At 39.2% G+C, this 14,504-nt stretch overlaps 1 protein-coding gene across 1 annotated transcript in view; it reads right to left on the bottom strand.

Annotated features, from left to right (window-relative positions):
• Positions 1-1,953: 1,953 nt before the first annotated feature.
• Positions 1,954-14,504, bottom strand: part of LOC104162143 (rho GTPase-activating protein 21-like) — a 51,072-nt gene continuing 38,521 nt past the window's right edge. Inside the window, 10 exon segments of the mRNA XM_009700801.1 lie at positions 1,954-3,969; positions 6,988-7,019; positions 8,786-8,891; positions 9,225-9,266; positions 9,466-9,591; positions 11,571-11,660; positions 11,746-11,819; positions 12,288-12,366; positions 12,474-12,629; positions 12,721-12,869. Coding sequence (XP_009699103.1) covers positions 2,236-3,969; positions 6,988-7,019; positions 8,786-8,891; positions 9,225-9,266; positions 9,466-9,591; positions 11,571-11,660; positions 11,746-11,819; positions 12,288-12,366; positions 12,474-12,629; positions 12,721-12,869 — 2,588 coding nt within the window. The 3' untranslated portion in view covers positions 1,954-2,235.

Below are 14,504 nucleotides of genomic sequence, written 5' to 3'. Positions count from 1 at the left end.
AAATGCTATGTTCTCAAGTGTAGGAGTTGGCAGCCATGCATCTAGATTCAGGAGACAGAATCATTAGTTATCAATAAATGCAACAAAAAGAAAATTAACTTGATCCATCAAGATGGTTGTCAAATCAGAGTAAGATGCAGACCCCCAGGACCCCTTGTGTACCTCTGTAAGTACACTGCTTCATTGAGAAGACCCCTGTGACTTACTGTGGATGCTCAGCACACACTGTATCATCTACCAAAGCTTCTGAGACTAATGATGGGACAAAATATGTCTCCACTAACAGTCAATGGATATTTGCCAATGAACATCATTACAGCGGCAGGACAACACTCTATTTTGAAATCCCTTGTTCAAATACCCTTTACTATTAGGACTGAAACAAAAATCATTGTCAATTACTCTATGTTTCACAAAACATACCCAGTTTTCCTTGCCTACACACACAAACCCTGCTAATGCATCAGCTTTCTGGTATCTCTGGGAGAAAATGACATTTTAGTTTGCACAGCGACCACAAGAACAAGATTGATTTTTATGTGAACTGGTTCCAGATGCACACACTTATGTGGTGAGAACTTTCACAGACCTCAACTGTTGTATCCGATGCTTTTCTTCACAGCCAATGATTTCGCACAAGGATCAAAACCATGTTTTGCAAAGAGTAAAGAGTAAACTTTGTAAAGAGTAAAGCACAGCACTGTTACAGTCACTTTGGAAAGAAATGAAGTCTGCTTAAAAACACGTCAGCCTACACATCCCAGTTACTGTAATTCCTTCTCTTTGCAGTAACAGGACACATGCCTAAGAATAAATTTTTCTATGCTCATGATGTTCACTGCTTATTTATCATCGACACAGGTTTAATCCTCTGCCAAGCAAATGACAGCGTAAGAAATGAGTATGCCCACAGTGATGAACGGTTGCTTGGTTTTCAAATAGGTGTGCAAGAAAATATAAGAAAAAATATAACTGATAGAGAGTTCACACACACAAGGGATTTTAGAGTAGAACCTCATCTTCATAGTTAAAACTATAAAAAGTCCAAGACCCACACAACAGCATTGTTTTGACTGGCAGATACTGGTATTCACTCGTTATGACTTGGGGACGATTATGGACATTTTTTTTTCAGTGCTACAAAACTAGCATATTAATCAGAAACCAACTTGCTACATACCTTAGAGTCAGCTTATATATCAAGATGAAAATATTTAATTAACTGAATCTCTCTAATATGCTAACCTCCATGGTGTTGTCCCACAAACAAAAGACGTTAAAGAGAAGCAGCCGTCATCGAGAGGCAACTGCAGGTTTTGTGATCCTGACAGCAGTTGCTGATTGCAACTTGTAAACGCGACACTTCAAAACCGTTCATTAGAATGAATTCACATCATGCAAAGAGTCACCAAAACAATTTTATTTCCAGTGTTTAAGTGGGTATGCACACAGGCATGATACAGGTTTGGACTCATTAGGTCTTCATGCAGAATTATATTCTCGATAAAAGAAACCAGTTCCATCCAGTATCCACTATCTACACGCCTATGTTACAACATTTATATCAAATCTGGTATCTGAAGAAAAGATACACATGTAATATGTACATTTAAGTTACTTATTTTACAGAAAGATTAAAAATTCAAGTCACATAAAACTCAAAATCTGTATTAAAATTGGAAATATAAAACTCCAATATTTACTGGAATGCCTAAGGAATGGAAGCTCTGTAGCCACCTGTGTTAACATTTGTAAAATGTAATGAAACTCGTTAACAGTAAAATGCATTCATTGTTTGTAATAAGTTTCTCTAATTTAACAATATGGCACCCTAACAAACCAAATGACTTTATGATGAGGCACTTGTTAGTGACTAAACCAAAAGAACGTTTTTTCTGCATACTAATGCCAGGCCAACTCTCAGTCAGAAAACCATGTATACACTACACAGCATATTGCATCAGATGCTTTGTTCAACATTTGTATGCAGCCATCAAATATACTTTTTCTTAAAATATATATATATACTTTAACTTTAGTGTTCTTCTGGCTGTGGTAATGCACTGTGAAGACGTTCCACAGAGCACATTGATGAAACCAGCCCAAATGAAGGCTGCATAACAACAACAGTACAGGAAAATATATATATATATGTACACACACACACATACACACAGTTACTGGGAAGTGTAACAGTAAGTTAATGAATTGCTGTAGTGGACATATCTCCCCGTTTCAAAGATACTGGTAGAATCGAGATCTAACCACTTGGGTCCCAGACAGTTTATGAGGATGGGCATCAACTGCTGGGCTAAAGTTGGTTTTGTTCATATTCTGGTAATTTTCACCATTTACCTGGTCTGGTGGCTGAAATGGTCCCGAAGGTGGTGTTCTATTAATTAAAGTCAAGCTGCTGGAAGAACTGCCTTCATCTGCCTGCACCTCTGCAGATAAAGGCAGATCTACCTTTGATACATCTGCTAAGCTAGCGTTCTCAAGTCTGGGCTTTCCAGTTTCACCCGTATTAAGGTCAGTTGTGCTAGTGCGTAAACGTTCTCGTGCAAGCCAGTCTGAGATTGAGAGGTCCTGTGCTGGACATTTTGGCTTCAACCGATTCACAGCTGAAAGCTCAGATTCCCTCTCTCTACTTTGACTTGGCTCTTGAGCTTTCCAAGCATTCAGGACACTTATTTCGGCAAAATCCCTCTGTCCTCCAAGCGTATGCCTTCGCCTGATATTTTTTCTCTTTGCAGTCTCTGCAGAGTTAGCTTTTTGATTCCCAACTCCAAACATGTCATCTGCAGACGATTTGAGTCGCAGCTTTAACCTATCTGTAATTTTAAGTCTCCAGGTAGGTTCTTGTTTGTCAGCCTCGCTTCTGGTTGATGTAGCTAAGCTGCTTGTCGATCTTCCTTTTTTCATTATGTCAAACATTTTGGTCACAGTAGGCAAGTCCTTCTCACTCTTTGCATCCCCTGAACCCTCGCTGTCTGTCTTGTGCCGTGCAGACTTTCTCCTAGACAGTGTATCACATTCAATAAGTTTGTGTGAACTAAAAAGTCTGCGACTCTCCAACTTTGGTGTTGAACTTCCCTCAGTACAACTTACTTCGCTTTCTTCAGAGTTCCTCCGACTGGTCTGTACCACTTCTGACACCTTCCCCTTGGACAGTCTTTCAGCAGCAGCACTGGTGGCAAAGACAGGGAAGTCGCTTTCACTGTCCGTCTCCATAGGACGCCCTTCGCTGATCAATTCACTTCTTTCATCATCAGCATCTTCTCCCTTGCTTTCTGTCACTGACTGCACCTCAGGGCTCAGCATACTGGCATCTAAACCAGTTAGATATATAGTAGATGAAGTAGTTGAATAATCTGAGGTGATGGAACTGACATCAGCTGCTAAAAACTCATTGTGTTTAATTTCAGGGCTGGCTACTTTTTTGCACGAGTATCTGTGCTGGGAAGCCTGGGAGGAAGTGCTTAGCATAGTGCCGGAGTCAGACACTGTCTCCTCCGCCCGGGAAGAAGATTGTGAAATAGGCATTTTTGGGCTATTCTTCTGCATGGTTTGCAGGGAGCTGAAATTCGGTGGTTTTGTACATTTTTCATGGTAAGGCAGTGAAGGTTCCTCTGACAGGATATTTTCTTTCTTTAATGTCTTCTTTTCATCCTTTACAACATTCACATCTTTTTTACTGCTGTTCTCTTTTTCCTTCAGGACAAACATCCTCTGTTTTCTCCCTATGTCTCTCTCTCTTTCATATTCCCCTTTTGCTGTGTCCTCTTTTGTTGTGTCACCACGAGATTGTTCTGCAAGCTCCTTCTTGAAAAACACATTATCCAACTCATCCTCTGAGCTACTTGGTTGTGGTTTCTCTTTTGGTTTTTTCCGCTTGCGACTAGCTGCTGCAAAAATGGAGGACACAAGCAGTTCCTTGCTATACTGATCCTTTCCAGAACCCCAAGAACCCTGTTAAAAAAAAGAAAAGGGAGAGGGCATGATTAGGAATCACAAAGAAATATTTGTTAGCCTGAGCCTTTTTAAAAGCACATCCTGAGCTTCACAACAGAAAGTCTGTCTTCATTCAGGAATTACTTCCGTGCTCTTTCTGTAGTCTACATGACATTGCCCAAGAATTCAATTTTCATCCTAAGAATTCTACTTTTTATCCAAATCTCTTCAGCTTAACAAAGACTAGTTTGTATATACAGCTATTTAGTTTTTGATTGACTAAGAAAGCAGGCTCCATTACAGCAAGGCAACCTTTTCAAGACTAGCTTGCAACAGAAACTGCTTCACAGATGAGGTTCCAGGAATGTGGTTTCAATTTCTCCTTTCAAGGTTTTACCTACGTGAAAAGGCTAATTTCTCAAATTATTTTTCAGTTGATCTTTCACCTTTCAGGTTGAGTTTTTAAATTGTATCGATTCATTACTTCCAATAAAATGAAAGCCACACAAAACTCTAGTTTAGGTACAGCTACAGAAAATTAACAGAAATAAACTTCTTCCTGATTTTTGAGGAATCTACCTTTAGAATTACACAGAAGCAATAAAGGGACAAGCCAAATTATCCCATTTTATAAAATTAATTAAGAACTACTTTCACTACACTGACAACATTACCACCTGGCCACTTCAAAGCTACGTACCTTTCCTACTTACTGCCCCCACTGCTACCTTTAAAAGAAGTGGAAGGTTCAGGGCAGGTACCACCCTGTCTTTGCTGACCAGTGCAGTCTGCACACCGCAGACATTTGAGAAAAGAATACAGCAATGGTACCTACTGAAAGGGGCAGTTGCTCACATTGGAGGCCTTTAACATAGTGGGACTGGAATATGACATCTGTCTAGGGCTCAACAAGAGCAGTTTAGGGGTCAGCTACCTGAACCTAAGTCCGTGTTCAGACATCCCCTCTCTCTGACCTGAGGTAAGGAAGACTTAGACCAGCAGTGACGGGCTATGCTCAAAGTCTTCGAAATCCCAATCACTAGTTAATATGCAGCATTGCAGAGAGGGAGAATAAAAGTGGGGAGAAGAACTATCCTCACAGTAACAGTTTTAACAAAAAAGCTGGGACATCATTACTGAAAGGACCGCCTAGTGATTCCAGACACCTAGTTAAGAGAATAAGCTTAAAGACAAAGGGAAAGCTAATGCACACTAGTCATCACCTAACTACTTGGCTGTTGTCCAACAAGCTACTTCTCTGCTCCATAAGCACAGAATCGCAGCCCCCATGAGACAGTGATGCCTACTATTGTAGCATAAATGCACCGACCATACAAAGCAAAGCACTGAACAGATACAGTGCATTTAGTATTTTTCTCAAACAACTTTTTCTCGGTTCAAATTTCATTCCTATTCACTATCTTATCAGAAATGAGAGAGGTATTGGCAATGGTGAAAACTGCCACTCTATATGACTTCACAAGCTAAGGTCAAACAGCCATACAGTAATACAGTGGCTATATTGACCATGACAGCCACAGCAGAGGTGCACTCATTTTTTTTACGAGAACATGGACAGGGAAGAGTTGGGAGAAACTTCTACTCAACCAACAGTAACAAAAATATTCATGGCTATCCAGGACCTCCTGCTCCATGACAGAGAACATCCCATGCTCTTGATGCAGAGCTCAGGACAGGGTGGGCAAAAGACACACTTTAAGTGTTGCTGAGAGCCCCCAGGTAAAAAAGCATCCAAGAAGCCTGCGCAATGACTACCCTACAGTGACTGCCTGGCCTCTGGCACAATGACTGCCTACAGGCAGCATGGACAAAGAACCTTCTGGACAGCAGGTGACACCTCTGAATCGCTGTGCCGGCAGGCAAGTGCCAATCCAAAACTCACTGGCAATGGACCACAGGGCACTGGGGCCTACCATTTCCCAAGCGACCACAGCAATTCTTCTCACTACTCAAATGCACTTGCATTAGCTGCTGTCCCCAAAAAGGATGGGTGAGCTCCGCACGTTTTGTTGTTGTTTTTTTTTTCCATGGATTGGGAACAGATACCTGTCCTTCTCACCAAGAAAGAGTATCAAGCAATGCAGCCAGCTGGAGCTCCACTTGCAATGTGCCTGGCTGCAAGCAGGACTCGCTGAACAGTAAGCAGGCTCCTGGCCCAGGCAATCTGCATGCATCTGCACTGCTGCTCACAGGCCTGTGACCGTGGTCTGACTGATGCTGTTGCTCTGCGCTGCTTGCAGGTGGCGGTCAGTGAGAGGCAATTCGCAAACAGTGCAGTGTCCTGGCACAGGCAGTGCGACACGGTGTCCTGGAAGTCGGGCTGTTTTGAGGGCAGCTCGATCATGTGTTCACAGCTGATTGAGGTCAGCCGGTGCTACACACATACAGTGTTAGCAACTAGCTGAACAACAGCCTAAGAGACTGAAAGGTTTGTCCATGGGCCAGATGAGAACTGAGGACTGAACTACTGCCCATATTCCCATCTTACTCCCTCGATCTACTAGGCTGTCCTCCCAAGCACAGCAATACTTCCTTGGAAGATTTTGCATGGCAACCTTTAACCATAACCTCTGGCTTCCTAGAAGAGGAGAAGCTATTACCTTTTGAGGAAGAAAAGGCTAAATTCTATGTATACTTTTCTCAGTGAGATAGGGAAACACAAATACTGTCTGCGAGTAAGTAGTATGCCAACAATGACAGGGAATATACTATATACATTTACCTCTACTAAATTACATCTAAAAAGGAGGTAAGCACTCACAATTACAAGAGTTTGGAACAAAGTTGTTTATGTGTGCAGCTGATTGCTTTGGCAGATGCAGCTAACTGCAAACAAGTGATACTTTTCCAGTGTAACATTTTAAAATTATTTGATGAGAAAACAGTATTACCACTTATTCAAAAAGTTCTACATAACCTCCACAGTACATCTACATATAAGCGATTTAATAAAGCAAGCAAATATCTAACAGATTTCACAAGCTTATAGTTACATCATTGCACAAAATTATTTACCTTAGATTTTGCTGAGTCACTAGTAGCTGAATCTGTGGAAAAATTAAAAAACAATTCTGCTCAGTTCTGTGCAATTTTTTTGTTGTTGCTACACACAATGCTGGACTTATGGAAAAAGACAAGCACAGAACAAAATGTGAAGCAAATAAAAACCAGAACAGAGTGAATAGTCAGAGCTCACAAAGATGCAAGCTGCACCACAGAAAGCCACCGCCATGAAAGGATGCTGTGAATTGTAGGCAGAACCAGCTCAATGATAGGAATGGCAAAGGAGCCCTGTTCTTCTAAATAAAAACCAGAAATACTAATGTTTATTCAATGTTTTAAGTATACAGCCCCTGCAAAACCGCAGCTGAGAGACCTTTTCAGGATCGTACTGTGTACTCTCCTGACATTCAGGATACACAAAGCAAAATTGAATGTCTTGGTACTGTTGGCTGCCCTAGGCACAAATCATGGCTCATGTAGTCATATTCTTTTTGTGACTTTTTAAAGGAAGTCAGTCATGTTTTGTGTGTAAAACCCCAATTATACATATCTCTCCACCTCTGACTACGTATAGGTAAAATTTTATTTTTAAAATCGGCTAGATTTCAGCAGCTACCAGTTTTGTACTTTTCTGTAACAAGCGCTATTATGAAATGAAAAATGGACACCATAGTTTACTGTCTTGCAAAACCCAAGATTATACAATTATAAAGGGGGTAGGAAGGGGCTAGCACAATGACTAAAAAATATGAACTCAGATGTGTTGCAGCTTTAGGGACTTTCTCCCTAGGAAGAAAGAGCTGAGCCCCCTGCCACACCCCTTTTTGACACATGGCTAATGCTTTATGACTAGAAAGACTGGTAGACCATACCATGCTATTTCTCCTCAGGGTCTGCTTCAGAGATAACAAGAAACAGCAGAAAAACTTTTAAAAAGTAGCATTGATCTGTTTAAAATACTCTTAAAAGAAAATTTACAGCACAGATCAACTTTTTTTCCATTTACAAGAAACGGGGGTTTCTGCAGACAAGGCAGCTACAGTGTGGGCAACAGTCCTCCTTCTTCCTACAGTTCCAGCTGTCCATCAGTGACATCACAGAATCCACTAATGACATCACCGTGTGATAGACTCCTCCCACTTCGCCTGTTACAACATCAGTACAAAGTGACTGTTTCAGTAAGTGCTGAACAACCCTTTGGAAACTGAAACAAAAGCTAGAGATGAAGGGATAACATTTGTGGGATACAACATGCTGGGTTAGTGCAATAGTATAGTGAAAGGAGGGGGGAAGTCACCAAAAAAGAGCCTGCAATGCTTGTCCTTAGCCACAAAAGAGGATGGCATTTATAAACAGAAGGAAATCAGCTTTAGTATCAGACATACTGCAACATACTTATTAAAGTGTCCATCACTTGACAAGAAAACATAACTCAATTATTTGCATTCCTAATGTTGGGAAGGAGCAGTATTAGAACACCACTGAAGATCAGTCTGTCTGCCACCACAACAAACCACTTTATAGCAGCATATCTGCTTCACCTCACGATGATGATTGCATGGGTTACTGTGAATAAATAAAATAGTATGTGCAAGCCTCATCTTTTAATGATTATATTCCTGTTAGACAACAAAGTTTTCCAAATTATATCATGCATGACTCAACAATTCAAGTCTTTAAAAAGTGTTAATGATCATTTGGAAAAGAGAAAAAAAGTTTATTAGTAAAAGAAAATAGGAAGAGAGAGTTACAGTGAGTTAAGAGTAGGTTATTCTAGCCTATGGACTAACACTGTCCGGGCAAGAGTTACCTGATACGTCTCCAGGAGATACTCCCGTTCTTCCAATGTTGGTGAGTAAATGATCTATGTTTGGCACTGGCTGAGATTCTACAGTGTTTTCCTCCTGAACTGTTGTCTATAGTTAATAAACAAAGATCTCTTCATCATCGTTTCACAAATAGTTCATTACGATTCAACAGCATTTAGAAAACCGCATTATTCACCTGAGGACATGTTTTCCTCATGTGTTCTTATTTTCCCATTTTGCTTTACGCTTTTAAAACAAATGCATGGCTTGCTTTTTTAAAAAACAAACTCATTGCTGCAAGGACTGGAGAACTAAAAAGGTGCTTCTGAAGAGCAAATCATACAGTGATATAATAAGAAATATACAGACATTCTAGAGGCAGCAAAAGTAGATTCTAAACTAAGATAATTAGACCACAAATATTTATGACATAATACTTACAAGAGGTTCTTCAGCATCATCTTCTGTGAAAAACCAGTCATGCTACAATTTAAAATAAAAAAGGTGAAAACCCCACAGGAAACACAAAACCCAAATGTGGAACAATCAAACATGGACGTTACTAAAAATGATATCCTGGAGTTCAGTGGATAAATACCAGACCCAAATTGGCCCAATGAGAGAAAAGCTGGTTGATCTGTGTACGATCTTATTTTTTAAATAATGAAATGCATCCACTTACTTTTTGGATGAGTGTTTCTACAATTTTATATTGGTCTGGCATGTGCGTAACCATGTGTGTCATGTTATCATCAGATGTCCTCACAAGTGTTGGACCAAATACTATTGCCAGGTTTCTTGGTTCCATCTAAGAAATGAAATATTTCCACATCACACCTTTATAGTGAGAATACACAATAATATGGGCTAAGTACATTAATGTAACACTACTACTATATCTGAGAACCATTTTAAGTAAGAACAAAGAAAAGGCTTTTAAAAACACATTACTGACTCAGGTAGGATGTTACACTACACTAAAACTCTCCTATACACAGCTGCAATAAATGCATCCAACATCTCTGCAATTCATAATTCCACCTTCCTTAACCCACTGCAAGCAAATAGCTCCACAAGTACAGAAAACTCAAGAACTCGGATATATTCTTTATACTTTCAGGGGGATTTTTTTTTCTTCCCATAAAGATTATTTGTTTTCTTTAGAAACACTGATGTTTTAAGAATTTTTGTTTTATAAAAAGGCATTGGTAGCTCCCTGGGTTTTTTCCTGAAAATGTTTACATGGCACATGAAAAAATTAAGCTGGTAATCAAATACTGTATTATGTCTACTGACAAAGAGCTCATTCAATTTGTATCTACTTTGGAGGAGGTGGCAGCAACCAACATCATAGACCCAACACATCTATTCATGAGACAGACTCACAGTTATGTGATCATGTCACAACATTAATCATCCACTTAATTTACTTTTAATATTACATCTCTGACAAATAATTCCAAGAAAGCAACAATAGAATACTTACCTTCTATTTTTGCTTACTTCTCTGACTTACAGTTTACAGTTGTGACATAGAATAGACCAATAATATATACGAGGCAAAGTCCTTGCGCTTAGAAGGAAGCTGCAAACATGACAAGCCCCTAATGCTCACTTTGACTTGAACTGTGGTCTTTGACAAATCATACAATTATACCACCTCACCGATCTAACCTGATATATTCTATAATATTAACTTTATTTAAACAACATTTGTACAGCACATCAAAACCATAAAATGATAAATAAAGGTTTGCTTTAGGCATTGCACTTAAAATTACATTTACTATCATTATCTTCTAATGTCAGTTGCAATTCCACTAAAGGTTGTAATTTGTTAAATACTTTTAAATACACACACACACATATTTCTCTTTCATATTTAACTAGAAGGTATTATTGGCAGAACTGATGTTGGAACCTACCATATTCATTTGAACTGAGGCATTTCTGATCTTTTAAATCACTAAATTAATTATTGGCCATACGTTCCTCTACGTAGCATCAATCACAAATTTTCTTCCTCTACCCTGCACGGTGGTAGCCAAGTAACAAGCCATCATGTTACCTGCCCTGAGGTGAGCATCCACAAGCACACCCATATTGTGCACAGCTTTGCATTCAGCTACCCCTCCCTGAGAGCTAAAAAAAGGGGATACTATTATTTGCATATACTGTAGGATTATAGCATGCACAGAAGCACCTAACGCAAACTAATGTTCCCCACCCATGGAAATGACAAAAAACTATTCTTAGTGGTGTACGAAGACCCTGCAGTGATGAACTACCACCCTTTACATCACGAATTTTCTTTCTTAAAACCAGCCAGACCAGTATCTATGGGGTCATCAAATATTCAAGTAGTTACAACTACTCCTAGTCTTAAAAACTACTCAAGTGTCCAGGAAGCTGGGCTTCACACAAAGCTGGTGCGACAGCCTCTGTCGACAAGTTCATTCAGGTCACTGACATTCACCTGTGCCCTACCCAGGCACACTCTTGTTGGTGTCTAGATGGGATTATATGAATCTACAGTCTTGGGATAGATTTAGTATGCAGGCAGTTATTCCCACGAGACTTAATACTAGTATGAATTAAATTTATTCAAACTGAACAGGTGCATATTTTGCAAGAGTCCTTAGTCCAATCCAAAAATCTTCTCAACATAGCAAAAGTCTTAATTTCATATACAACAATAAGTTATCAATTTAACAGAAATAATCCTACACAAAAATCTACTTAATGAATGAAACAAACCAAAATACACTATACTTTTGTTTCTGATACCTTGTTCTTCTCTGAGTTCTCTGCTACTGTCTTCAGGTGTGCAGAAAGAAACTTGAGAGTCTCATAATGATGTTCAGGTAAATCATGAATCTGAAACAATCAATCACTATTCAGAACATTGAACATTTAATGCTAATTCTGTACTGCACCTACACCACACTTAATTTCAGCTTACCAGTCTCTTCAGTGTTTTCAGACGCTCAACAGGATCTTCTTTTCTATTGGCATCTATAAAATCTGCGTATTTGTCTGTTAAAAAAAAGCAGAAATTAAATCATATATGAGGTTTTATATACATATGTATATATGTATGTACATACACCCCCACTTCCCAGCCCCACCCCTCCATGAATACATGTAACATATATATGAATGACCTTTAGAAGTCATAAATTAGCCCATTATATTGTATATAATACAGTCAGATGGCAGTGGGGGAAAAAAACCCCAGTTTTCATAGAATATTGCAAAAGTAAAATTGCAAATTTTACTCAGTTTTGCAAATTCGTAATTCCTTCACGATCAGAGAAATTCTATTTACAGCTTTCATTCTTAAACTCTATGATCACCATGACTCCCTGCTCTTAAGAAAGAAAGAGGGTGTTTATTACAGAGTTAGGATGATTCCACTGGATTTTCTCTCAAATCATCTGAAAGTTGTAAGACAATTGTCCAACAGTAATTCTGAAAGACAAAATCATAATGTAAACAACTTACCATTGGTAAAAAGTGGTTCTGGAAGCTTTCTGAAGAAGGATTTCAGCAAACTGCTTATCACATTCAAGTCTCGCCATTTCTACACATTTAGAAGAAAAGGACAGACATGCTTTATATTTCTATAATCACAACACAACCAGAGGTTTTTGGGAGTTCAGCCTGGAAATAGTGTGATCGAAGACTTACATCATCATGAACATCAATGTCAGTCATTCCTTTGTTGAGCTCTTCCTGCATACTTGAGATAGCAGCATTATTTCCAGGAACTCTGTAAATACCAGTGTACTCAAGACCTCTTTCTTCAACCAGTTTGCAGCATATATCAACAATCAGTGGAATATACTGAAGAAAAAGGGAAGTTATGTATACATTTTAAAGTAATTCATACAAAAAGTATTTTAAAATCATAGAAAGAAAAATTGTCCTTCCATACTTTGTTGGTGTGAGCTGGGGGACAGTCATCTAGTCTAACACCAAATGTTCCTACAGCAGATGGCTTCTTTTCAAATGTCTTCCTCATAATGCTTGGAATGCCTTTTCTCCATGTTCCCTTGTCTTTTGGTGGGCTTGTCTCATCTTTTTGTTGTTAGTATAATGCAAACAAGGAAATAAAGAAGAAAAATAAGAACATTTAAGTGACAAAAACTACTGTGAACACAGGTAACAGATTTGCAAAGATGAAGTGACACTTACTGCATTTTTACCTCTTTACTGGCCCAGCTTCCCACAAGAACTCACTAAACATTGGTCTGTCTTAAACATACCTTCTTTTGCTTTTCTGTGATTCAAAATATGCATTTGAACCTACTCAAACCCCAGATTTAGAAAAGCAAGTAGCTGGATGATACTGTGGAATTTCATCATTCTAAGACTAAAGGTACGTAAATTACATTTTAAAAAGTTACAATCTACATTTAGTAAAGCAAGGTTAAGTCTCTACTGAATCACTGTGCTGCACAAAATACCTATGAAACTATACAGCCATGCTCCCACTCATGCAGATCTACTCACTCTTTCAAAAGTTACCACATTTCAGTCACTCCTAAATCGTTCCAAAAGGGACACAAACACTTAAAAGGATTATCTAACCAAAAATCCACTCTGGTGAGACCCCCCCTGCAGTACTGCATTCAGCTCTGGGGCCCCCAACACAAGAAGGACATGGACCTGTTGGAGGGAGTCCAGAGGAGGGCCATGAAGATGATCAGAGGGCTGGAGCACCTCTCCTGTGAAGACAGGCTGAGACAGCTGGGGTTGTTCAGCCTGGAGAAGAGAAGGCTCTGGGAAGACCTTAGAGCAGCCTTCCAGTACCTAAAAGGCACCTACAAGAAAGCTGGGGAGGGACTTTTTACAAGGTCATGTAGTGACAGGCTTTAAACTGGAAGAGGGAAGATTTAGATTTGATATTAGGAAGAAATTCTTCACTGTGAGGGTGGTGAGGCACTGGAACAGGTTGCCCAGAGAAACTGTGGATATGCCCCATCCCTGGTAGTGTTCAAGGCCAGGGTGGATGAGGCTTTGAGCAACCTGGTCCGGTGGAAGGTGTCCCTGCCCATGGCAGGGGGGTTGGAACTGGATGATCTTAAAGGTCCCTTCCAATCCAAACCGTTCTATGATTCTATGAAAAAGTTCAGTTGCTCTGTTCACCTCTCCTATATAATTCATGTAGCAAATTACAATTCCCGTCTATCCTGCTCAGCAAGTCACCTGATACAATAGTAATTCCTTGTTCAAGTATTTCTGGAAATATTCTTTCAGCAGATTTGACATTTTCTTAACACCTGCAATTTAGTTACGTACTCTGTAGCATAGCAGGAGCAAAGGGACATTTATTGGTAACATAAAACAGAATTTACTCACACAGCTTAAATTCAAGATTTAATTGTTCAAAAGCGGTTGGTGAAAAGTGATTGCTCAGTCAGTTGCCTGAATTTGTATTCAACATCCTTACAAGAACAGTCTGATCAGAAATAGCACACATTTACACATTCTTTGTGAAAAAAAAAAAGGTAGCTTGTAACATTATTTGATGGAGTTCAGTTACTGATTTAGGTTTGCAGCGCCAGCTTATCGGACTTTTTTAGAACTCAGCAGGCATTAATTTTGTTCTAAAAAAAAAAAATAGTTTAAATAGTTTCACTCCGGTATTTTAAAGATTAAGACAAAAAATATGTTCTTCTCTACTTCTAAAACACTTCAGTGGAAAACTCTGGTTTC

The sequence above is a fragment of the Cariama cristata genome, unplaced genomic scaffold, assembly GCF_000690535.1.
Source record: "Cariama cristata isolate BGI_N322 unplaced genomic scaffold, ASM69053v1 scaffold13045, whole genome shotgun sequence".
NCBI classification, from domain to species: domain Eukaryota; kingdom Metazoa; phylum Chordata; class Aves; order Cariamiformes; family Cariamidae; genus Cariama; species Cariama cristata.
Note: the sequence above shows the minus strand (reverse complement) of the source record. Positions and strands in the feature narration are given on the sequence as shown.